This window comes from Balearica regulorum, chromosome 4 (genome assembly GCF_011004875.1).
Source record: "Balearica regulorum gibbericeps isolate bBalReg1 chromosome 4, bBalReg1.pri, whole genome shotgun sequence".
NCBI classification, from domain to species: domain Eukaryota; kingdom Metazoa; phylum Chordata; class Aves; order Gruiformes; family Gruidae; genus Balearica; species Balearica regulorum.
This window is the reverse complement of record NC_046187.1, coordinates 28,292,935-28,320,588: the sequence shown is the minus strand read 5'-3', so window position 1 is coordinate 28,320,588 and position 27,654 is coordinate 28,292,935. Positions and strand designations below refer to the sequence as shown.

The following is a 27,654-nucleotide window of genomic DNA, read 5'->3' as shown; positions in this document are numbered from 1 at the left end:
TCTTAGTGTTGACATGGCATGCTGCAAAATTTGCCATGGTCACTGCTCAGAGGCTTTGACTTAATCCCAGCTGGAATAGCAAGAAAGATCCTCTCTGCCAGATGCTTGGCCTCTCCATTTGTGCAGTTTTAGTTGATATATCCATGGGTGTTAATAACTGAATAGTCAAGGCACAGAGTTGTCCCCAGTACTCTCCCACAGTCAGTGGAGGAACAGCAAGCTAACCAGCAGCTTCTCATGAATGGTTTGTTCGTTCACGTGTTGAGTATTACACAAAGGGACAATTCAGCAATAGCTAACTGGCTTGGGCCATGTAATCTAGATATTTTGCTACTTCAAAAGATCTATTACAGAGATCTATTTTTTTTCACTCCCTTTCTCCAAGTCCTTAGAGGTGGAAAACTACTTCAGATGTTTTAACTGTGTAAGAAGTAGGGGCTTTTTACATTTTGTCTTGAAACCTGAAGTTGGTCACCTACTATTGAGTCTAACTGTTCAGAAAGCCTTATTTGATGTGCACAAAGTCAGCCAACAAGATCGACAGTTCCACTGGCACACAGCCCTTGCAAGAGGTCAAGATCACATCAGGTACAGATGCTTTTACAAGAACTTGAATCTATTACTTGGAGGGATTCTAAAAATAATGCTTGCGTCTTCAAATTTGGTTTCAATTTGACCATGTTCACTGGTAATCAGTGAAGAGGCACAGTGGCATAATGTAGTCTCAGTTCAGAAAACTTGGCATGTGAAGAGCTCAAAGACTAGTAATATCTTTCAGTCAGTCATCTTTTTGGTCAAGTACAAGTAGGAACAGGTACACATGAACAGCAGTTGATGGTGGTATTGAACATCCAAAGCAATGTCAGTTACCTATTTTCTTTCCACTAGGTAAAATCACTCTATAAATCACATGACCACTTGGGGAGACCACCATCTGATTCATTTGCAGAACTCACCACACAGAATCTGAACCTCCCCTTAACCCCAAAAAGAGCTTTTTCTTAAGAAAAATTGTAATTTCCTTTCCTTCACAAAATATGCTCTGTCTTAGGAATCCACCAGCAAGGACAACCTCGGATATCTTGGCTTTGTAATGCAGTATGAAGATGACTATACTGTCACTTCCACAACACTAATCAGGAAAAAATTGTGAATAAAACTTAGGAATGTGTAGAAGTGTCCGAAATGTTATGCAGAAGTGGTAATAACTTCACCAGGTCATACATGAACACTGATGTGATGCATCTCACATGTACTTGCAACAGTGAACCTTCTCAGAGCTACTAGACTGTACTTGCTCAGAGCTAGACGGAAAGCTCTGCGGTTCACCACCTTCGTATTCTGCACAACTGCAATAATCAGTAATAGCTGAGGCAGCAGCCACAAGAGCAACTCCCCCTCTTGGCAGAGCTCAAAAGAGCTCTCCAGCCTCCAGCAGCAGCCCAGCATCACAGATTCGTGGTTTTATGATTTAGAAGGCCTTGCCATTGACAGGTGGATGCACTTCTAGACTGTTGGAGACGTACTTGGTTAGGTCTTCAATCTATTTCACCTTGCCTTTACCTCCAGTTCTTGCACTGAAGGTACGGTCTTACCTTCAAAACTTCACATTTTTATTTAAAAAACCCAAACAAAACCCAGACGCTTTAGCAAGATCTCCAAAGTCTTATATGTGCCTTCACTGCAGTTTATTATGAAAAGGTGTTTAGTGTTTTGAAAGTTCTAACCCTTAGGGAAGGCAGTAAGCATGCATTATACCCATATTACTGACAAATATGGACAAAGTCAGGTCTGCTGGATGCCAAACCCAAACAAACCAACCCAGTTCCATTCTCTAGCACATCTCCTCATTTTGCTCACCCTTCTAGGAGGCTCAGGATCATACACTGCTACTGTCAGCTACTTCAGGAAGGGGCTGATGTAAAATAAAGCTCTGGCAGTGAACTGTGGAGCTACATGGATTTATCTCATCCTGCCACCATTCCCTTCTCAAGGCAGGGAACTGTGAACTATGAGAGAACAAAAAAAGATCAGAAGAACAGCTATCAAGACCTGAAACAACAGCAAGAAAGAAATGAACTATCAAATTGCAAAGATGCAAACAAGCTGTTCGTCTCCTCAAGAACCTGCACGCGCATGGGAGCGGGATCACCCACTCACAGCAAGCCACAACCCTAGGGCCATACAAACCACACAGCTTGCAGCACACAACTCAGGCCTCAGTGATAAATGTGCTCAAGAGATTGACATCACATGCTACGTGCTCAATTCAAGCAGTTCAGAAACAACTAAGTCACAAATTACAAGAGATACAGCTTTAAGTTACCTGCACCATCAAGCACTGGTCCCTACATGCCAATTTTTGAAGCCAGTGTAGAAAGACCAAAGGGGAACCGTGCAGCACTTTCAACACTAAGAACTCATCCCTCTGTCACACACTACCAAAACCTTGTAGATCTCCCTTATTCTCTCTCCTCCAATTCGCTCAGTATTCCCCAAACTGATCATCACTCCTCCCCACCAATCCCATTAGTTAACCAGCGAGCCAGTTTCTGTTGAGTTTTCTTTCACCATTCAGTAAGATTCAGCATTACCAATCCCAAAACCATTCCAACCATCAGAGCTTCAAAATTAATATTGTGACAATTACACCTATTTATTTAATGTTGCAACAATAAACATTGGGCTAAAAATAAACACAGCAGTATGACAAATTGAAGACAATTTTTACATTTAAAAAAGGTTTTCCACTCCTTTCTTGACCTACTCCACTAACAAAAATACCATTTCCTGAAGTTCACTCTAACCCCAAAATCTGCATTATTGTTTCCATTCCAGATAATTCAAAATAAAACACGCTTAGAAATATGCATCTGCATGGTACTTGGGAAGGATGACAGAAACAACCATTTATTAGCTACTCCTTCAGTTTCTTTTAGTATGCCTTGAATGGGAGCATATATACTAGTTTTACTACATAAGCCATTGCAACACAAATATTCCTACTAATGAAAATATAAATACATTGAGGAGTTACACAGCAGCAGGAAACACACCCTTGTGCTATTTTGGTTAATAAAGATGTTTTTGAAAACTCCAGCTCTTTCCCCTTTAAAGCCTTCCGCCTACAAAAGAACAATGCCTCAGACAGGCAGCAGTCTCCATACAATAGCTGTTCTCTACTATGCCGGGGCATTTGTTTCCTAGGAAACAAGAAAGAAAAAAAAAAGATTAAAAGTATCCAGTATGTTAATTATGCAAATAAACTAGGTCCCACCAGTCATATTGCACTCAATGGAGCGAAGAATCCACAACTCTTATTTTGGAGTACAGGATTAGTTTTTCAGTAACTGCTCAAAACTAAATGATCTTTGTTTTTCCACAGGCACCTCTGAAGTACACTGCTTTTTAGGAACAAATGCAAGATTGGCAAGGAAGGGCTTCACTCACAGGACAAAAATACATGTTGTTTTAATGCCAAAAACCAACCCATTCTTAATGCAAGTGTATTCTAACTAGCCAGCTATCTGCAGAGCCTACCAAATTCTGAGCAAAGCGTTGCCAACAGCAAGTCACACCAAACCAAAGCCTTTTATTCCAGTCCAAAACTTTACCAAAGTCTAGGCAGGTTTCCACTGTGCTTGTCTATAGCCCGTAAGAGAGCTCCAGTTTTAGAGTAATTGGCTTCTTAACACAGAGACCAGGCCAAGCCTCACTGCAGTAGGAAGTAAACAGAACAGAGCAAACTACTCTTTTGAACAATACTTCTCAATGTCCTGAAGGTAATATATCAGCAGCTGTTTCACAAGCTCCCATGAAAAAATGGAGAGGGTCCAGGGAAGGGTGAGCAGATCGGTTTCAACAACAACAAAAAAACCCAAAACCAAAACCAACCAACAAAAAACAAAATCACATCTACCAAAACCCCAACAGCTGCATGCACTACTCCTCCTTTGAAAGCCCCACAATTCCAGTGAATTTATTTCAGAGAAGAAAACCAAGCTGCACGAGCACAACAGAGTATTTTCAGTAACTTGCTCTTCATTATTACATTTGAAATGACATTGAGAGAATATGCTTGGTCAGAAGGAGAAGCAGTTATTTATATTATTACAGTACCTGCACTAGTATCCACAGGAAACTTAGGCTAGTGCAGTCAACCCAAACCAAGCATCACAAACCTCAAAATCTCATGATCAGCCTGTTTGAAAACATGGCAATCACCTAGTACAGTATTAAATGAACAGAGTATCTTATGTTGTGAAAAGGCCATGCCAGCAAGCTGAAAAACTGTCAGCTGAATCATACCAGTATCAGTTCACAGAATAATTAATTCTACACAGTAACTATGAACTCCCTTGCTGACATTGAGCTACTGCTAAAAGAGTATCTTAGCTCATATTAGGCAGGGAGCTGTAACAAAAGTGCACTGGTCATAACTGAGGGTGGGAAGAATATTGCCTCGAAGAAGAAAAAAAATACACCAATGCTATTTATATTGCTTCTACAGTCTTTGCAAATCACAGTGTGACAGCAGGCAATTACAGTCTACCAAGCACTTCAGGTACTGTTCCTGTTTGCTGATTTTTTCAGCCTGCAGAAAAGACTAGCACGAACATCAAAAGTGCCCTCAAACTCTTGGTGGCTGTTTTGTTAGTTATGGTATTAAATAGGAAAAGGATGTAGATATGCTGCTCAGTCCTCTCCCTCACCTTTAAAGGATAGCACAAACATAAAGGTATGCCAAAAGTTCAGGGAAATGTTATTTATTTAATCAGCCAGGGAAGGACAGGGAGGAGCTTTACACAAAAGGCGATCTTCTGAACCCACAAGAAAGCCAAGCAACAGCAGTTCACAAGAATGCATTCAAGAATGATACAATTTCAGAACCAAAGAAGTGAGCACCATGACCTGACAGGAATGGTACAACTCCTACAGTTAAATTTATGAGTCCTCAGCAACCTTCTTGGGTGTCTCGCCACAACCTGGAGTCTTTCTACCAAAACATTCTTGGGCTGACCAGAATTAAGCAAAAATTTATATTCCTTCACATCACCACAAATAGCAAATCAGTGCATAGAATACTTCTCATTCTCTCTCCATGGAGTGGGTTTACTGTTTAAATGAAGAAAAAAGAAAAAAATAAAAAGGAAGAGTCAACATGCTATTACAACAGCAACTCTCCAAAAGAGCAGAAAACAAAGAAAAATCAATTTACTCTATCCAAGCACTAGTGGGCAAGTTCACATCATAGACCCGCTATGGTACCAGTTGGAGTAGGCTTACCAGGAAAGAGCTACCAACGGCTACGGCTCCTCAGCAAGCATACTACATGGACACCTGCTTTCCCACTCATCCTGCTGTATGTGACACTGAAATACAGTATGTTGGCTTACAGGACTATTCATCTGGTACCTGCTAATAGCACTAAATTTGCTGAAGAAAAAACACACATGCATTTTTCAACGTGTGTGTTTGCCTTCATGTAATGGTTTACTTGCACAGTGTCGTCCTCTTGCCCCATCAAGGTAGCTTTCAGTTGCCTAATCAGCACGACAAAAGGAACAGCGTGAGCAAGTCCCTGTCCTGCTACTTCCCTCTCTCCAAAATTATGAATTCAATTACATAAATCAAGACATTTTAACATAACACAACTGTGGATAAAAAGGTTTTAAGCTTAGGCACGTATTGGTTTTAGGTTTTCACAATGCAGAATATTACTAATCACGACAAAATAGGACAGCCTATATATTCATTCAGGAGAGTTATTTGAATTACCACTGGCATTTGTTCATTGCTTCCAGATTTGTGGAATTAGACAAAGAAACACAGTAACACCTTGATCCTGAACACCATTCAGATCCCTTTAATGAATCTTCCAACTCCCCCTGTGGGCAAGGAGTCACCAGTCCCATTATAGTCCTCCTCACCTAACCTAACAGCAGGTTAAGTCTAACCAATGGTTATTGAATATAAATTTCAATTACCATAAGTGAAACCTGCTATAAGTAATTCACTCATTAGAAGTTAAAGGCTAGAGAAGGTACTGCAAAAACTTTTCTTTCAGGCTGGGCTGCTTTTTTTTTAAAATTGGCAAGACAATTCACCCAAGGGGGGGTGATACAAAAGGAACATTTTTCCCACTGGTCTTGGAAGAATGTTCACTTGAGCGTCAAGTTTAAAGAAGGAGACCTTTTGATCCTGTCTGTCTGCCATTATAAGCACCACACATGAAAACTGTGATTAAAGATATGGGGATATTAACCCTGCTCCTCTTGCATCTCATTACTGCACATATCTACATTAGGCATCACTGAAGATGTTCCAGATACCTTATATACAGCGAAGGAGAAAAAAAAAAAAAAAAAAAACAAGAAAAACCAAACACCAAGCCCCAAGAAGCAGCTACCCCATTAGCGGGCAGTCTGGCAAGGCCACTGTTTCATTAAGCAGCAAGGAAGCAGTTACAGCACTCAGCAGTTGATTCCAGAGGTATTTCATTCAAAGACATTAAAATAAATTTGATTATGAAGGTAGTAATGGCATTTTGTTCTTGTTAAGTCCAATTGGTAGACAGAACAGCAATTCCATGGGTGGTCCCATGATTATTTCCAAACATTACTGTATGCTTATACAATTTCCATAATTATTATGATACTTAAGGAAACATTTTAAAACAGGGTAAGTATTCAAAGGGCACTTACACGATTTAGAAACCTCTGATTAACATTCAACATGGACTTCAGTGTGCTGTATTAGCAGTGAGAAATTCTTATCAGCCTCCATCAGTATGAAGCCACTTTTGATGATGGCCACAGCTTACACTACTTTTGAAAGTTTTATCAAATTCTCTTTCCTCTAAACTAAGCCTTTGCCAATTAGCACCCTTTTTCCACAGTTCACAAAGGCAGTGCCACTGATTTCAAGTAAGCCTCTCTAAGTGCTTGAAGTTTATCCTTGTCCAGCTAAGGCCTAACTAACACTTCACAAAAAAAATAATTTGATGCCCACGCTTACCTTCAATTAATAAGGAGCTTTGGAAAAATGTTGTCGAGACTGTTCCATCCAGAACCTACTCAGAAGATGCAGATAATCAGACCAATACTTTTATTAAATGCCTCAAATGACCCAGCCAGAACTTAAAGCTCATAACTACATGCCAGAAGAGGATTGAGGTGAAAAAGTATGCTCAACTCGAAAAGACTTCAGTTTTGAAGAGAAACTGAAACAGCTGGAAAAGTCTTCACGGCTTAACATGCTCTCCTAAAATTGAAGAGGATGTGAAATTCACACAGAGGTATCAATACATTTACACTAAAATTATGGGGTTTAAACTATTTTTCAAAAGGCAATCTGATTATATCATAAAGATGGTTACATTGCTGTAGAGGTTTATGTTTGAAACCAAAATATATCTACATTAAAGAGAAACCAGTGAGTCCTTGCACAAATCATGGAGAACCTCTATATCCATAATCTCAACAGCAATGGATCAGATGAGTAGAGGACCAGACCAGCCCTGCATTGAGGACTAGTTGACAAGTACATAAATGGAAATGCAAAGGAACACTTTTCTCATGTCTTACATGATTTTCAGGAACTAAAGATGAACCTTTTACTAAAATGCTTTTCCTCAGGCCTGCCTTCCAATTCTAACGATACCCTGAAGAGAAATCCATCATGACTGGAGCTATAACACAAAGGTATGCAAGTTTAACAAGGATTTTTCCATTCCATGGAGGGGGGGGGGGGAAGAAATTTCAAGGCGAGTTAAAAAAACCCAACAAACATTCAGACAAAATATTAGTCAATTTAATTTTTTTTTTTTTTTTTTTTTTTTACAAAGATGTTGTAATTCAGGCTTTGGTTGAAATAGGTAAGATACATAAGAGGAGTAGCAAAAAAGTGAGTAGTTGTCCTTACAGAAGAACATTCAATACCATGGGCATAAGCCAAATGCTTGTGCTCGCTATAAACCAAACCAGCCTGTGGGGCCTAGAGGAAGAAAAAGCAGTGAAGAGATGGGCATAGTTGCTTTAATAAAAATAGTAATAATCATCATCATCATCTATCAACTACAAAGAAGTGGCCTGAAATAAGCACATTAAGCCAAAAAAAAAATCTGCTATGAGACACACACAGGGTAAAACCAAAACAACCCCCCTCCCAAAAAAAAAACCAACCCACACACACAGTTGGGTCATGAAATTTACACAGTCAATTTTGTGGCATTCCATCCTACCACCAAGTAGCTCCCTCTCCATGCTCCGGGAGTTAAAAACCCCCATATGAACATTGTGAGACATCAGGCTTCAAGAAAATAAAAGCCCATCGGAGAAAACGCTCCACTCACTGCTGTGCCCTCAGTCACACACACACACAATGGCAACACAATGGTTCTGCTGTTTCTAACACCCTGCCTGCCTTCACAGGGAAAGAAGAACAGGAATTAGCCCTGTATCTGCAGCAGCCATAAAAGGCACTAAAATAGTCCCTCTTCTGCAGGCAGTATAAAAAGGAAAAAGACTTGAGCTTCTGATGAAACCCACATTGCTAATTCTTTTCTCCACAAACTGTTCCAGTCACTCAAGTACATAAAACATTTGGAGCGACTGGATTGCTGCTCCTATTCAGCCCAGTGTGGTAAAAGACTGTGACTGATACAAATGCAGAGGAAATTCTTGAGAAAAAGAAGAAAGTCAAGTGAAGATGATGTAGGAAGGTCTGATCTGCCATTGCAGTGTCAGCCAAGAGTGGCCACAGGAGACCTTTGTATTTTAATTTATGCTCTCTCAGTCAGGCTGAGGAGCAGCAGCTGCTACAGCGAGAGTGGAGAACGCACGGCTGTCAGGAGAGCAGACAGGAGGGCAGTCCTTATGCCTGCTGCCCTGTGGAGAGAAGATAGGAAAAGATTTCCCCAGCAGGGACCCCTCACTGCAAAAACAGATTCTGGCTGGCAAGAGCAAAAGCTGTCCTCTTCAACGTGCCTCAACAGTATTGGTATGGAGCAGAAGTGGAAAAACAGAACCATAAAAAAATATATACACACACACATATACCTGTATATATAAAAAAATAAACATCCTAATGTATACTGCTCAGATTGGATTTTATTAATGCTTGCAGGAGCCACATTTTCCAGCAATTACACCTTTGGGATTATACCTAGTCTAAAGCACTAAATCTAGTTTGCAGGATGGGTTTGTTTCTCCATTCAGTAGAAGCTATCATATCAAAAAATCAGGGCACAATGCAGAACATAGTCATAGAGGAAGCACCCAGGCGGGGGCAGAGAGGGAACAATTCTTTGCTGCTGCCAAGAAAACATTAATTAATCAAATTACTTCACACATATATGTGACAAAACAAAAATAACTCCCCAACACCCAAAAAAAAAAATCCACAAAACCACACACCCAAAAACTTAAAACACCCCAAACTATCAACTAAAAATACACATGTTTAAATGTTAAATCTTAAAGTGTTTTGTTCCATTGTCCAATTTTTCATTGAAGTACTTCTAAAATAGATCCCCATACAGAAAAAAAAAAAAAAAACACCACACCCCTGTTTTTTCAAGCCTATACTTTTTTTTGGTTTTTTTGAAGATTTCCTATAACAACAGGAATTTAGACTAAAAAGTTGTTTACCTGGAAATACAGTTCCCAATGGGATCAGATCATGGACCTGGGCCCTGGGAACAAGGACTTACAATGGCATTCAGAAGCACTCATTTATTATTTCTTAGTAAAACAAAAAGTCTTAGAACTCTGTAAGCTTATTTATTTTTTTTCCCCCCAAGCCTGGTAAACTAGCTTAAATCTGTAGCGGGCCTTTGCCTCTGCATAGTCAGCTAGTTTTAAAACCAGAATCATATCATCAGGTTATCTTGCCATCTTGCTTATCTCCTCTTTGTCAGTCAGTAAACAGTGGTAGTCATCCATGTCACTTACATTCTTCCTCCCTTCCTATGACTATTATGCAAGTAAACAAGAGAAGTCTCACATTTTATTTATCAGATGTTAAATGCTGTGGTAGAACGTAAGATGACTTCTACAAATTTGTCTTGATTAAAGAATTTGCTTGGGCTACAATACAATTAGGGATATAGGGATGTCGTGCTTATACATCACTGATGACTCCACTGTACTGTCTGACCACTGACCTACCTTATGCAACCACTCAAGATGGTACTTTTAGCACAACATTGGTCTCTGTTTCAGAGATAGCCTAGGCAGCAAGCAGCACTCCCCAAAAGCCACAGACTTGCTTTTGGACCTTCGCATGGCCCAGATGAGCAAGGAACTTTCTACCTTTCCTTCCAAAATAATGGATAAGTGCTACATTTGATCTTTTATGTTAAACCTAACTACTAGAATCTTCTAAAACAGTAATCAGAGGAAGGAATAGTCTGGTGCCTGCCTGAGAACACCCTTCAGATTCACCTGCCCATCAAAAATGCTCATCCCTTGTATACTACTATTACTGAATAAAGATCCACAGTACCAATGGCAGAATTAAATAAGAATTTTTGGGGGTGTAGGCTTGCTTGTCTCTTCCTTTTGGAAGGCAAGGAGAAAAGAGGATGAAAAAGGACAGAACTGCAGGCAATTGCAATCCTACATAAAAACTGCCAACTACATACCCTGCTGTCAAACATGGCCCGGGCTGAAAATGGTTAATTCATTATAATTGGAAGAGCTGTGTAAAAGATCCAACTAGGTCACCATCTGGAAACTTAGAGCTCCTCTACGCAGCAGCAAGCTTTTTTTGTCTGTGACATCCAGCTGTAGTTGCCTTGGACTGGTACACTTACTTAACTTAACACGCCTCCAACATTTGTAATTCAACCATCTGAACTACTGAAGAGGAAGGGATCGAAAAATCATTTCTTAATAGTATTGTCTGGAAAAGACAGGGGCACCGTATGGTGGGGAACAGAGAAAAGGTGTTTCGAACTCCATTCTTCAGATGCAGGATTCATTGTGGTTTCACAGAAGTTAAGCAGATGAACATGAAAGTTAATTGACTCCAACCTGTAGAATGCTTTATTATACATCTGTTGGAACTCCACCTCTCTGAAAACTAAGCCAAAACTAATAGCGAAAAGGTACAACTAACAAGTGGATGTCGCATACTTCAGAAAGTTAGAGATTCAAGGACCAGCCAGACAAATTCACAAAGAAAAATCCATCTAGGGATACTATGTACAAAGATCCTAATTCTGGCTCTGAAAGGCTGAGGACTCAGAGCATATGCCCTAAGAATTATCACTATCTACCTGCCTCGTTCTTACACTTTTCACCAGCTGTCTACCATTGGCCGCTGTTGTAAGGATATTTACCTTAAACAGACCTTTTGTCTGGTCTGGTATGATCACTGGTACAACTGCGTTGACAGTGCCACTTTATTTTAGTTTGTTTCTGTATCTTCAACCCAAATATAATGTTAGATGTCAGGGACAGAAGAAGGGGAGCTTGACTAGAACACCTCACAGCACATCATCTATAAAAGCTTCAAAACAACTTTCTGTCCAGCCCATGCAAGTTTTTATTCTTTCAATGTATCCAAATCCAAGAATGTTCCCTTCTATTTTAAATGCAAAATGCCTCTTATTAAAAGGCAAAACATTGATTTATTAGTTTAACTATATCTGAATTTAAATGAATGTTTTAATTCTTTTATATATTCTTATTAAAGTAACAATTTCTTGAAAATTTCAGAGCCACCTTTAATAAAGCTCACAAACTTACTTCCAAGACTCACTTTGAAATTTGAGTATTACTGTTTTTTGCTCCCAATTTCTTTACCAATTATTATAGTTTGTTATGAACATTTCACAGACAATTTCATAACCATATCCTATTCTCATTCTAAATACTGACAACTTATTTTGAGATTTCATAACAGTTTATAGAGATCGCAAAGTCCAAACTGCTGGCATTATCTCAGGTTAAGTCAGAAAGAGGAATTTTCATTAGACGCACTTACACATTCACCCCAAAACTCAAGGGAGAAAGAAAAGAGCATGCCTTTACCACTCTTCAGTAAAGTACACTAGAAATACCCTTCCAGGCAAACTCATACTGGGTCATACCAGACACCTTTACCTGTATTAGCAGTTAGTTTCCATAACTTCTGTAGTAACTGTAGGTCTGCAAATTTCAGCATACTTTTCACTACTTAGGCTTTCCTAACTCATCCTGGGGTTGATCAAAGGTATTGGACTTTGAAAACGATAGGGAAACAACAACACATGCACAGACTTAAGAGCTAATTAAGATTAAATATTTCCAAGGGACAATACATTCCTCAGTCTACAGTGTTATTTTCAGATTTAGTCTGTCCATAGAAAAGGCCAATTATGTGAAATATTAAATTGCAGGGTTGGTTTTTAACATGGACAGCACTCATAAAAAACTACACAGCTTTAACTCAAGGTAGCTAAACCAGTTAAGTGTTTCAGTAGCAAAATGGTCTACTGAGTTCCCCTGGTCACATTTTCACCTGAATGGAGTCATTTCCTCCCATGTCACTCTTTACCAGCGCCTCAGTTGGTTTATGAGGCCACATCTTATGCTGCGCACTGGCACACAAACTGTTTTAAGCTGGTTCTGTTGGCAAAGTCACCATCTTTAAATGCCCTCTTAGGCAAAACCATCAAACCTCCAAACTACCTTTGAATTGCACAGCACACCAGCTGGAAAATAAAGAATATTCAAAAAAATGCCTTTTATAACATCTTTCACACCATACAGAACACAGCCCATTAATATTTAAAAAAAAAAGTGTTCTAGGTATTTAAATGTTGTTAACGTGCACAATGTTAACAGAAATCAAGACTACACAGTCTTCAAAGAAACATTTTTTTCAATCCCTTATCATTAAAACTTATCTTCAAGTTGTTTAATAGACTTGCAGTTGCATTGATATTTGTTTCTTCACAAACCAGAGAAGAAAAGAGCATAATTCTTTCCCTTAGGAAACTCCCTTGCACGGAATCTAGTCTAAAAGCAAAGCTCAGCACATCTCCTCCAGAACCTTGGAGCAATTTTTGGCTCTGCAGGTTAATGTTGCATTTGAAGGTACATGACAATCTAGCAGATTAAGGATTCAGTGCAATAGCTCAGAGAAGTTCTTCATCTCTCTTGGTGGTATGATGAATCTAAAAGCAGGGAATGTTAATCTTGCTTTTTTTTTTTTTAAGCCATCAATAAGAATCAGTTTTACATTCCTTTAAAGCCTTCCTTAAAGGCAAAAGGAAAGGTGTTTTTTGCTGTTTACTTTTAATAGTATTGAAACGATTGCTATTAGCACAGACTATAACTATCTACTCATATTGCATTACCACAAACTGCTGGAACAATCTAACAGTAGAAAATAAATGCAGTATTCATCAAGTTCTGTATTTAGACAGACTGTTTTTACCTTTTCTCTATCAATCACCAAAGCATAAACAAAACTAGTCCAAGATGTTCAGCTTCCATTCAGCTATAAACTGATTTGCAGGCTTGATTTATATACATAGCTTCTTTCATGCTTTGTTTACAGAAATTCTTTTATCTGCCACAACACTAGCTGACTCAATAAAACACCATTAGCAGTAATGGAACACATTTCATGCAAAAGTCCTTATCTTTAGCCTAAGATGTTGTTAAAGTTCAGAAGCCATTAATAAAATGTGGTGATTTCTTATGTGGCTAATGGTAGACCACATAAGTAGTGGTACTTAACAGATGAGTATTAGTAGCTCCATCGGACAAAGATTTATCTAAAGTTGCTCCTATTACGTACATGTTGGCAAAAGCAGGACTCAGTACTCAATACAGTGCCATGCATTGCCAGTTACAAAAAATGGCAGTGGCGACCAGCTTGCTGCTTCAACCGGTGGCAAGGCACATAGCCTGCAGAAACCACTGTTAAGTGATACTTCAGCACATGTGAAGCTATTTCATACAAGCACACCGCTATTCTACAACTAGAGAGCACAGTAACAATTATCAGCTGTGGATGAACTCCAGGTGCTTCAACAGCTAAATTCTCTCAATGTTACAAGTATCAGAGTCACATATAGCTCCTATTGTTGAGAGGAAGTTTTCATTTAAAGGATCAAAATGGTCAGACAGGATGCTTACTCTGAGACACAAAGTAGCAGAAACACTGCCTGATAGGCTCCACTGTCCTCTGCCAGAGTGTTTTTGTTAGACTAGTGTATCACCCTTTTTGTCAGCTCTTAGCTGCTCAGGCAACTACAGTAAGTGCTCTAACTGTTTTGAAAGTCTTTTCAGCATTTTGTTTGGGGGACCTCTCTGGGCTTTCCCACCCCCCACCTCCTTTTCTCCTTTTTTTTTTTTTTTAAAAAAAAGCATTGCTTGAAAACCAATTATGCAGCTGCCACCAAGTGATTCCTACTGAAGTCAACAGGAGCTGCTCTTATGCAGAGGCCTGTAACGAGGGCCCAAGCATTTACAGTGCTGAAAGCCTTTGTGCTCTATACCCTGAGTGGATGAAGGCATGCTACGCAGGGGGCTCATTCAAAATTAATACTACATCAGGAAGTGGATGAGTGAGAGGGAAGGCACTTAATAATTGATCCACAGTTTGTTTTCTGTGAATTCTGAACGTCTTTATGTACATGTTTGTTTTGGTTTGCCTTTTTGTATTTGTTTTTTTCAAGCCAGAGAGTTTTTACACTAAAGTTCCATTAACAAAACAGAGTAAAATAATGACAAGAGAGCTCCCGAAGTGGCACTTTGAATACAAAAACTGCAGAAAAATATCTCCCCAGAAGGCAACATGGAGATGGAATAGAAAACAAGGCAGTTTTTATTCAGACAAAATATCACCACCTTCTCTCTTTTAGAAGATTACAGTCTCAAAGTTAAACATCATCTGCTTTATAAGTGGTATATTCCACAGTTCTACTCTTTCTGTGAAAAGTTATGGGTTTCTCTTCTCGCCACCACTTATACAGAAGTCCAGTCCTACTCCACAATGCAGACAAAGTCCATCCTTCCAACTTAAAGGCCTTCGAACTCCTCAAGCTAGGAGTCTAATCCTGCTCTCACGAACAATTTTGACAACATAGCTACGCCAAAATTGTTAAACCTTGCTCTGTAAAAGTCATCTGCACTCATTTCAAGGGCAGGTTACAGTTGCAAATTGGAACAACTTAGCCTTTTAGAGTAAATGAAAATTTGATGCTAGTACACTAAGGAGATTTAAACAAACAGCAGTACTCACTGAAGTTCTGATAGGTCTCCGAAGATACAAAAAAAGAAGTCCCACCAACTGTCTGCTTAAAATGCTCAGGACTCTACAATATGCTTCTAATCAGTATAGCAGCAGCAACAACCACCAGCCTCTTTGAATTTCAGTCCTGTACTCCAGCCTCAAGTAACATCACTAGGACCCTGTGCTTCAAGAGCAACAAGCCTTCCAGGTGGTTCAAACAGAAGCACAGCACATCCCTCAAATCTTTGCTTACTGTGTCGGTCTCTAGCATAGCCCCATCCATTCCACCTCATCCAATACTTATTTATGGAAATCATGAAAATGTTTATGGAAAATAGTTGTTTGTCAAGTAGGAACAAGTACCTTATAAAATGGTACCAAAAAAAACAGGTTTTGTTTTTGTTTTTGTTCACTTCTTCCCTGTGGACTGCTTGCTGGACTCGAGTAACAGAGCCAGCAAACTGCCCCTGTAGAAAGCCCTTTCAGAGCACAGCAGTGACCATGTGGGGGGCTTTCCCAGTGACCACAGGGGCTCCTGTGGGCTAAGAGCACAGAACCCAGCTGAGCTTTCAATTCCAGGTGACAGGAGTAAGAACAGGCACAGACACACTGAGAGACACAAAAAGGGCTACCTCAGAGAATGGAACAGAGAAAACAGCCTCTGCAAGCTGGAGCACAAACTGAAAGGAGGGCAAAACCAACAAAAATCAGGTATTTACAAGAGGCATGGTAATTTACCCAGGCAGTAATCAGCTGCTATTGATAAGAAAACCACAGTGGGGTTGAGTATATCATCGCTGTCATTTATTAGGCATGACATGTAAAATAATACATGAAATACCAATCATGGGTTCACTGGAAATGCCACCCACGCACAAAGTTCTGGGATGGGGAAAGTTGAAGACAAAAGCTACTGTTGACCACAGCTGCCCTTTTGCCTCTGTCAGAGTTTAGCAGCTCTGCAGAACAGCTGATAGGGTCATGAATCTATGGGGCATAGGAGAGTACCCCCAACAGAAAACAAAAACAGGTAAAAATGTAACTGGCTTGCGTTCCCGAGTCAAACATACCAGTTGCATGGAGAAGATCCTGCAGAATAAAACATTGATTCAGATGCCACTAGAAACCTTTAGACTACCCAGGCAGCAGTTTTGCCTATCTTCAAAGTAACAGGACACCCCATAAGAGGAAGGAGACCGCCTACATGTAAAAAGAAAGCAATGTTTTTAAACCACACTCAGCTCCACATAGCTGAAGTGGGAACACCACTGGTGACCATGCCAGAGCTCCCCGCAGCAGCAGAACAGTGGAATACAGCCAGAGGAAGATCAGTGCAAAAAGGCCTTCTTTCCACGTTACAGCAGTTAGATGGGTTTCCAGTTTCTTCAAGTCCTGCTTTTAAGCATGTAAGTCAATGAACTTCTGCTCTAGCAAGTCAAATATTTTTTTAAATGGTGTTATTCTATATATACATATATACACACATATATATAAATATATACACATATATAAACTATGTATGTGTGTATATATATGTATTTCCAACATTAAATGCATACTAAACATTGTTTGCAACAAAGACATCAAAATGGATACTACTTGGGAATGGATAATCAAGACAAATTCTCTTCAGAGAGATCATTTGCCACCCTTTCCAAAAGGCCACTCCAATTAAGTACCTTATCACAGAGACTTTGCATGGTGTTTGGAATAATGTTTTTGGGAAGGAAAAGAAACCAGAGAGGTACATGAGTAGAGCCGTGCGCTTAAACTTCAGCTCAAATGAAGTTCATATTACAATAAACTTGGTAGACTATCACAGCTCTTTCTTTCTCCAGTATCACTGAGCAATTAGGAGAAAACAGGTAACAACCATAAATCTTCCTAAAACAGAGAAGATCAAAGTGCACTGGAGGAGCATCCTAAGTAGCTCATATGTCTACATAATAGTCCTCACTGGACTGAGGTAATTATTAACACAGCATCATGTCTGACACCTCTGTGTACTCCACAATCCAAAACCACTTCACCTAGAGTTGAAACAGGCTGTGCTTGTACAATCACTTTAAGTTGACCTATACAGGAAAAGCAGGATACGGTCCTACCATCTTCCCACACTTCATTCTTGCAGCCAAACAGCAAGTCAATAGAAATTGACCCAGATGAGAGAATTCTCAGTCAGATCTGGTAACTGACTGCTATCAGTCCCCTGAAGCTGCACTAACACATTTGGTTCTACAGCCTTGTGCCACCCTCAGCCATTTGCAGTCCCCTGCTCTCATTTTGACACTAGAATTTGCAAGGCAGCACACCAAAACTAGTCACAAAACCACTGCCATAACCAAGGCAGGAAGTGGCCCTGCTACAGAAACAGTCATTCGGCGAGGAAAAAAACCAAGAGTTAGGCTATTAAGAAAGCAGCAAGACTTCACATCCACCTAGATGCCCACAGAAAGAGAAAGACCCTAGTTATTTTTTAACTGCAATCATACATATTTTATATTTATATATACATATTTTTATAGCCTTCACATAAGCTGACTTTTCATACTCAGATAACTCCTGGGAAAACAGGGCTTCTAATTTTAAAAGTTTTTCCTCTTATTTTTTAATTATTTTAATTAATATATTTAATTATTGTTGGACCGGCAGAATGCAGACTTACTCCTTCAGACATACACCCACATAAACTGGCAGTCAGGAAGACAACTTCTACAAAATACTATCTTTTACCCACACGGAAAAGGGTAGGTTTTATATTTCAGTGGCAAAAATTAAAATTAAAAAATCTAAACCCCTTGCTTTGTGTATAGCAGAACATCCTCGTATATTCCCAGCTGACAGTGGCCCAGGATACTTGTCGATCCTCTTCCTCATTAGCCGGTAGGACCCAATGTTTTGAATTGTCACCTTTTCCAAACTGTGTTTTTCAGCCTGAAACACTCTAATCACACGGCATTGCAAAGACAAACTTGAGAGTTCTTCTACAAGGTGACATGGTTAATTGAAGCATGGCATGAAGCAACAAAGCCTTCGCCATCTGTGAACTTTTTTCCTCAGTGTCTCTGCTTTTATATATTCACCATTTACAGCATATAGAGGGAACCTCCTTCAAGCTCCTTTTTAATCACAGCTGGTTGGAAAACAGAACACAGCAGAAGAGATACAATTCAGTGAGAGGGAAGCACAGAGAACCTAGCCTCAGAAAAGTAAATATGCACCCTGCACATGGGTACATAAAGCAAAGGTGTCCAACAGGGAGAACCTGTGATGCAGGCTCTGACAAAATGACAGATAGCAGGTAGATCTGCTAGGGGTGACACCCCACACACAGTGCTGCTGCATCTTTGCTTGGGGCACCAAAGCTCAGTTGAGAAAGTCTGCCCTCCTGACACATAGAAAGAAAGTCCTGACATAAAATAATGTTGCGTGTCATGGAAGATTTGCCCCTAAATCAAAGTAAATTAAGCCAGACTGTCATTACATGTAAGCTACTAACGCTAGGCAACACCCAGTAGGCTGAATTATTGCAAGTACCCTTGCAGTGTCATTTATATAATACTCATTACCCTGTAACAGCAGCTTACTGGAGCTATTACAGCAGGCATAGTCAGGTTTTAACTCATTAACACTATATTCAGGAAAACAAAACAGAAGCATCTATGAAACCAAAATATTTCACAGGCACCTAGTCTCCTTTTCATTCTTTCTTTGAACACAATACTACAAAGATGCACCAAACACTTTTAGAAATAATTTTACTTGCCCATTGAGCCAAGTAAAGGAGAACATACTTAGGCAGAAGTTTCTACAATTCTTTGATTTTTCCATAAGAAATTTTGCTGTTGAGAAAATCAGATGGCAACAGGTACGAAATAGGTATACAAACTATTTTCATAATATGTATTTGCCTCATTGCAAAAAAAAGAGAAAAAAAAAAGTCTTCCATCACCACACATCAGGAACTTTGCTTGAAATGATTTTCAATATTATTTGATGTAATGGAGCCTTCACTAGGAGCAGAGGGATTTTCAAGGCCTGGAAGAGGCATATTGATTTTTCCCAGTTCTGTGGGAAATTGACAGTTCATTCATAAGATCCTCTGTGTGTGCTGAAATACTTATTCTAAATGCTGTCCAGAGGAAAGTGACTGGAAAGTTGAAACATTAGCTGAAGAATCTAATGTGGAGATTGATGTGTATTAAAATAAATACTGCTACTGCCATTTGCCTCATTTATTTTATACAGCTAAAGGAGTAGGATCTGTTTTTAGCATCTCCACAAGTCAGGCCATCTGGAGGTTATATGAGATCACACTGAGTCAGAGTTTGATACCAAATCAAGCACCCTCAACTGCAAGCCTCAGTGTGTTAGTGACATTTTTAAATGCCAGAGGAAGGCTGGACTGCTCTAGATCTCTGTGTACGTTACAGAAGCAGCTACACAGAGTTCTGTGCCAACAGTGACATCCACCCATACCAACCCTTATATCCATACAAAGTCCTGCTGAAATCAGTGGAAATCTATATGCACAGTGACCCACAAGAGAGGATACTTTTTAGCAGGAGCAGCAGCACAATCACAAAAACTGGGATGTTTTCCAAACTCGCACAATAGTACAATGGAAAAAAAACCCCACAAATTAGGCCTCAAATCAGTAAAGAATAATCTATGTTTTCATGGATTTTGCACTGTAGAACTGTAGTACCAATTCAGTACATTGGTAAAAATGGACAAGCTTTTTTTGGTTTAATTCTTTATTGCATTGCAACAATATTTGCTAATTTTTAATGAGAAAAAAGATGGAAACTGGTACAAGAGTACGAAGTCACTATGAAATGCTAGCTAATGAAAGAGTCAGATATTTAGAAGAGTTTAAAAAGTTATCCTACTGGAAGGCACTGTAACGGTTAATGCTGACAGTGACTTCTGGGTCATCACTAACAGAGCTGGGTTACTTCATGAGCTGTTCAGCTCCTTCCTCCTGCCTACATCAATAAAACAATCACAGTCCTGTTGACAGGCTACTAGCCATGCATTTGAGAAATGTGCTGCATATTTCAGGCAAAGCAAAGCATGAAGGCTGATTCTATCCTACAGCACTATACTTTAAGATTGGAATTCCCTAACTAACAGAATTAGGTCAGGAGATTTCTTTGGAACAAAAATATTCTCTCTCAGCTCCAGTTTTAATTGGAAGCAAAACATTTTATTCTAAATGCTTATAGCAAACCTTCACAGGTTAGTGCCCTTGGTTAATGGAGTATAAACTGTGGAAGTACCTAGACTGAGCATTTAACAACATATCAGCTTCTTGTTCCAAATTTATAACTTGTAGTAGCCCTGGTGCCAAAGCCAGTTTATAACGCATTTTCAGCATGAAGTCTATTTGTAGGTATAGGGCTCCAAAGAAAAGGAAGTATTGTTTCACTAACTGTAAGTCCAAGTTTCTTCTCCTCCACTAATCACTAACTATTGCATCTTACAGAGTTTAAGGACTAAAGAATAAATTAAAGTTTGCTAAGAAGTACTTCAGGATTATTGTAATCTATGGAACTAGGTCTTAGTGTTCTTCAACAACAGATTACGTACATACTTTCAAACTCCTGTCCACTGTAGAAGACAGAAGTTCCTTACATTTTTATTCTTCCTACTCTCCACACAAAACCAAAAAACAAACAACCAAAAATCCCAAACCAACCTTCTCCCTGACATTTTCCATTTGAAAATTACTCTACATCTATTGCACTACCTGATATAAGTAATTTTTTTTCCCCAAAAACATGTTTTCTGAGTTCCCATTTGGAAAAAAAGCCTTTCTTCCCCAGTATAGCTCATGATTGCTTCCCCTGTGTGCCTATTATATCATATACTGTAGTTGAATATGTATATAATTAATAAATACACCAAAGAGTTTAATTCAGTAAGACAGTCTTTTATGATAAAGTGGCATGTCCACCTTCAAATTCAATGTTACACAACATGCATTTGTTAAGAAAATATTATCAACATGCAACAAGGGGGACGGGACTAGGATCAATGATAACTTGGTTTTGCACATACAAATATTCATAAAGTGTTTCACTTGCAGGTAAAACTTACTATGAAAATTCAGTCAAGGTGGGACACTGGTAAATACATTTACCAAATTCATTTTTAACACAGAAGAAAAGCACGTAAGCTGCATTTGATAGTTCCAATAACATTCACTTAAGTATGTTGACATCAAACCGTAAGAAGTCACACAACTAATCACAGTTAGTTTTTTCTAGTTCTTGTGCCCTTATGCTTCTTCAACCTTTTCTAAACTAGAAATATCAAATAGCTTAAAACAATAACATATTTACAAACACCTAGTTTTTCAAAACAAATACTTACTTACTTTGTCCTTACTTAGGAGAAATGAAACAGCTTCATCCACGTTCCTCATCTATTTCTTTTTGTCTAACTAATGATACAGCCTGCCACAAAGTTACAAGGGAAGGCAGGGCAAGGAAAATTTTTATTCCAAGAATGACCTCTACAAATCTGAAGCAAACAGTTACTATATTTTTATATTCATTTAAAAGACTGGGGCTACATCTGCTGAAAGAGATACTGAGGAATTCAGGAATTCCAAGCTCACAACAATGCATCTATTTCATCAACATGTACATCACCACCTTTCACTGTTACAGAACAGTTGAGTGTTTCCCAAGACAAGCATTGTTCTGTTTCTGGCAAGACCATTTGTGAAATGCTAAGTTATCTGTGCTATTAAGAAATTTAAAAAAATATATATATATATCATTTGATCATAAAGGGGGAGAGGGGAAAGAGTGAACAGAATGCTTCCACTTCCGCTGCAAGGGCACATTCCCAATGCAATTTTTTAAAGATCAAATGCTACAGAATGCATTTGACAATTGCATGGAACAAGCTTCACATTGATTTTTTTTTTTTTTTTTTAAACCACTGTGGCAAGGGAAAATTACATAATCAAAACTTCCTTGTGGATATCTGAAAACCGGCTGACATCAAAAAATGATCTTCTGCCCCTTTGAAAACAAACTATCAACAATGTACAAAATTTAATAAACAATCTATTTGTGGTGCCTTAAAGGTCAGTGCACTTTTCCAACACTTTTCCCATAACACACTTACATAACCTTATTCAGTTTTCTTTCTGCTATCTTCCTGTAATTCAGAAGACTATTCAGATTCCCATATGGTTGCCATCAAAACCAGCAGATGCCAAGCAAATTAAAACACAAATTATGACTTGTAATATGTTGATGTATCATAATTGCAGCATATCTCACAACTTACAGTGAATCATCAGATAAAGCAAGGGTCTCCAAGGTGTCATTGATTTTTATACATCTTTCCGATCAGGCTAGGGTCAGTCAAATCAATGAAATTCAGAGTTAAACAATAGTTCATATCCACTGTTTCCATCAAGTATAATAAAGCCCAGAGAGCAATTTAAAACAGTTCTTGGAACAAAAAGTCAGCTTAAAACTCTCTTGTAAAAGTGTAAGGAGAAAGAAGGGGAAATGTTTCTTGCCTGCTGGGAAGCAGAGCGTCCTACTTTTACTTTTTGCATTGTACCTTTAACATCATTCTACATGGAAGTCCAAGGGGGGGGGGGTGGGGGGGTGGGGAGGTGGAGGGGGAAGGCAGCATTGTTTGTTTGCTTTCTTTAACTACAGAAAAAATGTTTTATGTTACCTTATATTATGGCTGCAGCTCTCATCTAAATCAGATTACATTATGGTTTTCCTAGATAAAGACATAAAGGCTCATAAAAAAGCACTGTCTATTGCACCAGCCTAGAAAGATAGCAAACATAACATGGTGCTTTCATGCAGGCATTACGCTACTAAAGTTAAAGCCCAGGTGTGTACCCTAATGAACAACCAGCAGAAGAATGGCAGCTGAGCAATGGAAAAGGAAGCATAATCTTGAGTTCTAACTTTTGATTTAGGTGTATTTGTGCCTATTTGGTCTCAGTTCCAAAGTCTTACTTTGGCAACTGCCAAACAAACTTTCCTTTTCCACAGCAGCATAGTAATCTCATAAAACACATTTTTCTAAACAAACACTTCCAGCATATGTACCAACTTTAATACTGAATTTCCAAAAAAATTGTTTGCCAATATACCTAAAAGATTAATTATGTATAGACTTAGCTCATAACAGTCTTCTACAACAGTATGAAACAAAGTCAGACAAGAATACGTTATCTGGGGCGGTGCAAGACCGAGGACTATCTCCTAAAGAGCATACTGTCACCTTTAGTTACAACTACATATACAGCATAAGAGTGCAACTTTCCATATTCATTATTCTAATAATTCAATTGGTGTTTTTAAAGGAAAGAAATAACAAACCAGCACAAAAACAAAAGATTGACGAAAAGGTCTGATAATTTATTTTGCCCATATTCTGTGGCACATAAAGCCTCCGATTTTTTGTAATATCTTCAGTTTAAGTAGCATGTATAATCATTCCCCACATAATTTCAGCAGATCTATAATATTCCTCTGTTCAAGGTACTGACAATTTTCTTGTCAAAACCATTACTCTTCCAACTCAATCATCTTTTTCTTTAGTCCACTGTTTTATGATGCAAAATAGAGAGTATTTTCCCATTTGTTTACATTAAAATTTTAAAAGGTTGTGTTAAAACCACTATATAATAATGCTCAGGTAGAGGTTTTAACAAAGGTGTTCTACATATCTCCATGTTTGCAAGATCCCTGAAGAGTGTCATGAGATTAATATGATGACCTCTTCATCATTTCAATCTATTTACAATGACTACATTAGTGGCTATTTTTGATTATCACTTTCTGTGATCAGCCAACCAAACTTGCAGTTTTCATTTACAACTTTTCTTGCCCAGTTTCATGATAGACTACTGAAAAATTTGCTATTAATTCAGTAAAAGCAATATTAAAATATCTTCTACAAGAGTAACTGCCTATGTTTTCACTCCAAATCATGAGAGACGAGGTAATAAATGCAGGCATCCTCATAAAGAGATTACAATATTCTGAAGAAATTACTAAACTCTTATAAAGTGCTTGGTCTCTGTGGGTTTCAAGAAGTTTGGCCAAGGACACAAATGAGACTATTAGCATTTTGCAAAAGGGGAAATCTGTAAGCAAGGGCCACACATCAAGCAAATGGCAGAGTGGGCAATGTACTTGGGTCTTCAGATTAGCATTCCAGCAGTATGAAGCTGAGTGGCCTAGCGAGATATCCTTTAACCCATTCACTTACAACAGAGGAACATCTGCTATCATGCAAAAACTATGCTGCATCAGCCTCAACAACACAGGACTAAGAAAAAGACTAGCCACAAAATACCTAAAACATACTGCTTCCCCACTTGCACCATCTGCACATTAACCTTCAGAGAATAAGATGAAGGAAATTACAGGATATATAGCTTCTTATAGACTGACAGTGCCTGAGGGAGCAAGATAACATGCTTATGTATATTTCACCATAATCTCCCTCTTTTAGTCTAAGGACATGGTACACGAGTGTTCCTCACACTACTACGTTCCCTACTGAAAAACGTCTGTGTTCGCAGCAACAAATGCCCAGGGGAATCAAAATGAAAAAACAGACAAGTGAAAAGAATCATGGCAAACTCAGCCACTAAAAAACTGAGTGAATAGTACAATAAAAACAGCTACTGTAGGGTCAGAATACTACAAAGCTTGCAACCACTCATCTCCACGGGCCGGTCTTAGGCCAAGTAAACATTGACATAAAACCACAGTCAACTTCACTCTAACAGCTTACTTTCTTGATTAAGGAAAGGTATTTCACCATGAAAGTGGAATTAATCAAAACCCCCATCCTTCCAAAACATCCTCATCAGGCATCTTTACTTTCCAGGAACACAGACACGGGGTTAGCTATGAATACCTGCTAGCCACGAAACCACCCTCCTCTATTCTCACCAAGATGACAAGCACAGTACTGGCTGGAAGGTTTCTCTCATCTATTCTTCCCCACCTTCATCCACAAAATTTCAAGGTGGTTCCCCCCCCCCCAATTCACTTTTCTAGTCCAAAGAGGCCACTATACCAGATGTGTATTCAACTTGCCTTCAAAGCCCCTCAAAAACAGTCAACCCTACCTGGGTTTGTGCATGTTTCTCATTGCTAAATGGAACACTTCATTAGAAGAGGGGAACTGTACATCTAAGAGCCTTCACCCAACTTCAGCATTCCATGCAGTGATAAAACCTCATCATTCATGTGTGTGTGAGAATGCTCACCCTCTCCCTCTGTGGTTATGAAATTTGGCATATACATCCAAAACCAGCTGCTTCTCTTTCAAATCCAACACACTGAGAAGATGCTAGAAATACTACTGTATGCAGGTTACATTTCACTATACAGTTCTGTCTATTCTACGGTCAGTGCTAGAATGGTGCAACAAGATACTGTACAGTCAGGAGATCAAGCAGCAGAGCCAGGAATCCCTACAAATGCCCAACCAAGCCTCCCATGGGATTGCACTTCAGGGATGGGTGGGAATACCATTTCCTCCCTCCTCCATCCTATTATTGCTGCTACTACTACTACATGGTAATAGCTAATCATAATAAATCCGTGTCCTACACAACCTCATCATTGTGTAATCATTACCTTAAACAGCACTGTTCAGAGAACTTGAGCTGTAATTTATTTTTTTAAATTATTTTTATTTAACAGGGATATCAGCACAAAAACATGCAGATCAATTCGTTCTCCAGCCCTGGGTGTCTAGCTGCTCCCTTCTCCATCACAAAGCAGATGAGGGGGAAGGAAGGAAGGAAGGATGAAAGGAAGGAAGGAAGGAAGGAAGGAGAAAAAAGGGGGGCAAAACAGGCGAGGGAAAAAAAAAAAAAAAGCCAGAACCCTCTTCGCACCTACAACAAAAGCCATTAGGAGGGCCGGAAGGGAAGAGGAATCAGCAGCCTCCTAAGGTGCAGGAATGCAGCAGGCAAACTTACCCGGGGAAGGGCTACCCGGAGCGGGCCGCAGGGGGTGAAGGCTGAGACGGCGGCACCGCCAGCCTGGCGCGCCCCACCACCCCCATCCCCGCCTCGCGCCTCCTGAAAGCCCCATTCAAACCCCCAACCGCCGGTCTCGCGCCCGTCTGTCACGCACGACCCCGGGCTCCGCTATTACACGTCCCTCAGCTTTGATTTCTGGCCGTGCCCAGCCCGGGAGCGGGAGGGGAGGAGAAGGTGGCAGAGGAAGACACGAAGCGCCGTGCAACCGGCCCACTTACCCAGAAAATGACATTGAAGCCGAAGATGAAATATTTGATGCAACAACTGACTTCAGGCCCCTTGTAGTGCTTCCCGGACATCCTCTGCGCTCATGAAGACACTTTGCTCGCAGCCAGGGTGAGAACCAAAGGGGGGAAAAATGAAAAAAAAAAAAAGGGGGGGGTGGGGAGGAGAGAAATAGAAGGAAAAGGGGCTGGGGACGCCGCGGCGGGCAGGGCTCAGCGCCGACTGCGCGCCGCGGGGAGATGCGGCAGGAGCGGCGCGGCGGCGGGTCAGCTCCGACTTGCCGGGCGCCGGGGATGGCCGGCGAGCAGCTCCCACCTCCTCCTCCTCTTCTCCCGCATGGAGGAGGCCCCGGCTACTCGCAGCGGGAGGAGGGGGAAGAAAGAGAGAAGGAGAAGGGCGACCGCCGGGGAAGGAAGCGCCCGGGCAGAGGCGCGGGGCTCGTCGCCGCCGCCGCCAACACCACAGCCCGGCGCAGCGCTGCTCTCCCAGAGCCGCGAGGTGCCCCGAGCCCTCTCACACAACGCTCCCTCCCCCGCCCCCACAGAGGCAACGGCCGCGCGCGCACACCCCGCCCCGTGGGAGGGCGGGGAAAGGCGCGCCACTGGTCGCCCCGGCGATGTGATTGGCGTCGAGACCCCCCAATCCAACTGCTCGACGATGGGTCCGAAGAGCCCTGGGGGCGGGGCGGGGGCGGCTCTGCGGCGCCCCCTCCTCTACCTCTCTCTCCCGCTCTCTCCGCGGTGTGCCCCCGCGGTGGGGTGCGAGGTTCGGCCGCTCGCGAAAGAGACGGCCGTGAAGCGGCTCCCATGGGGGGTAATGGCAGGGGGGCTGCGCCCGCTGGCCTTTGTCTGCGGCGGCGAGGGCGGGGGGCGGCCTGGCGGCTGCGGCTTCGGTTACGTAACGGGGCCGGCGGGCCTCAGGGTGGCCGTTAGAACGGCCGTTCAGGGCAGCCCCGGCGCGGGGAGCCTGCCGACGGGGTGGGTGTTAGGGGCCGCACCTGTCAGCGCTGAGGTAAATGCAGTTCGTTTTGTGTTAGGTCCCGTATGGGCAAAGTTCGTTACGGCTTTGTAAGTTGAGGTTTCTTCCGTTCTTCCTGCGACGCCTCCCTCGGGCAAAGCCCCCGCCGGGTTGCC

At 40.6% G+C, this 27,654-nt stretch overlaps 1 protein-coding gene across 2 annotated transcripts in view; it reads right to left on the bottom strand.

Moving 5' to 3' along the window:
- Positions 1–27,064, bottom strand: part of TSPAN5 (tetraspanin 5) — a 93,369-nt gene extending 66,305 nt beyond the window's left edge. The window contains exon 1 of one of the 2 annotated variants that reach the window (XM_075751577.1): positions 26,515–27,064. In XM_075751577.1, coding sequence (XP_075607692.1) covers positions 26,515–26,595 — 81 coding nt within the window. In that variant the 5' untranslated portion in view covers positions 26,596–27,064. The remainder of the gene's footprint in view (positions 1–26,514) is intronic. The other variant, XM_075751578.1, reaches the window with a different exon arrangement.
- Positions 27,065–27,654: the final 590 nt, after the last annotated feature.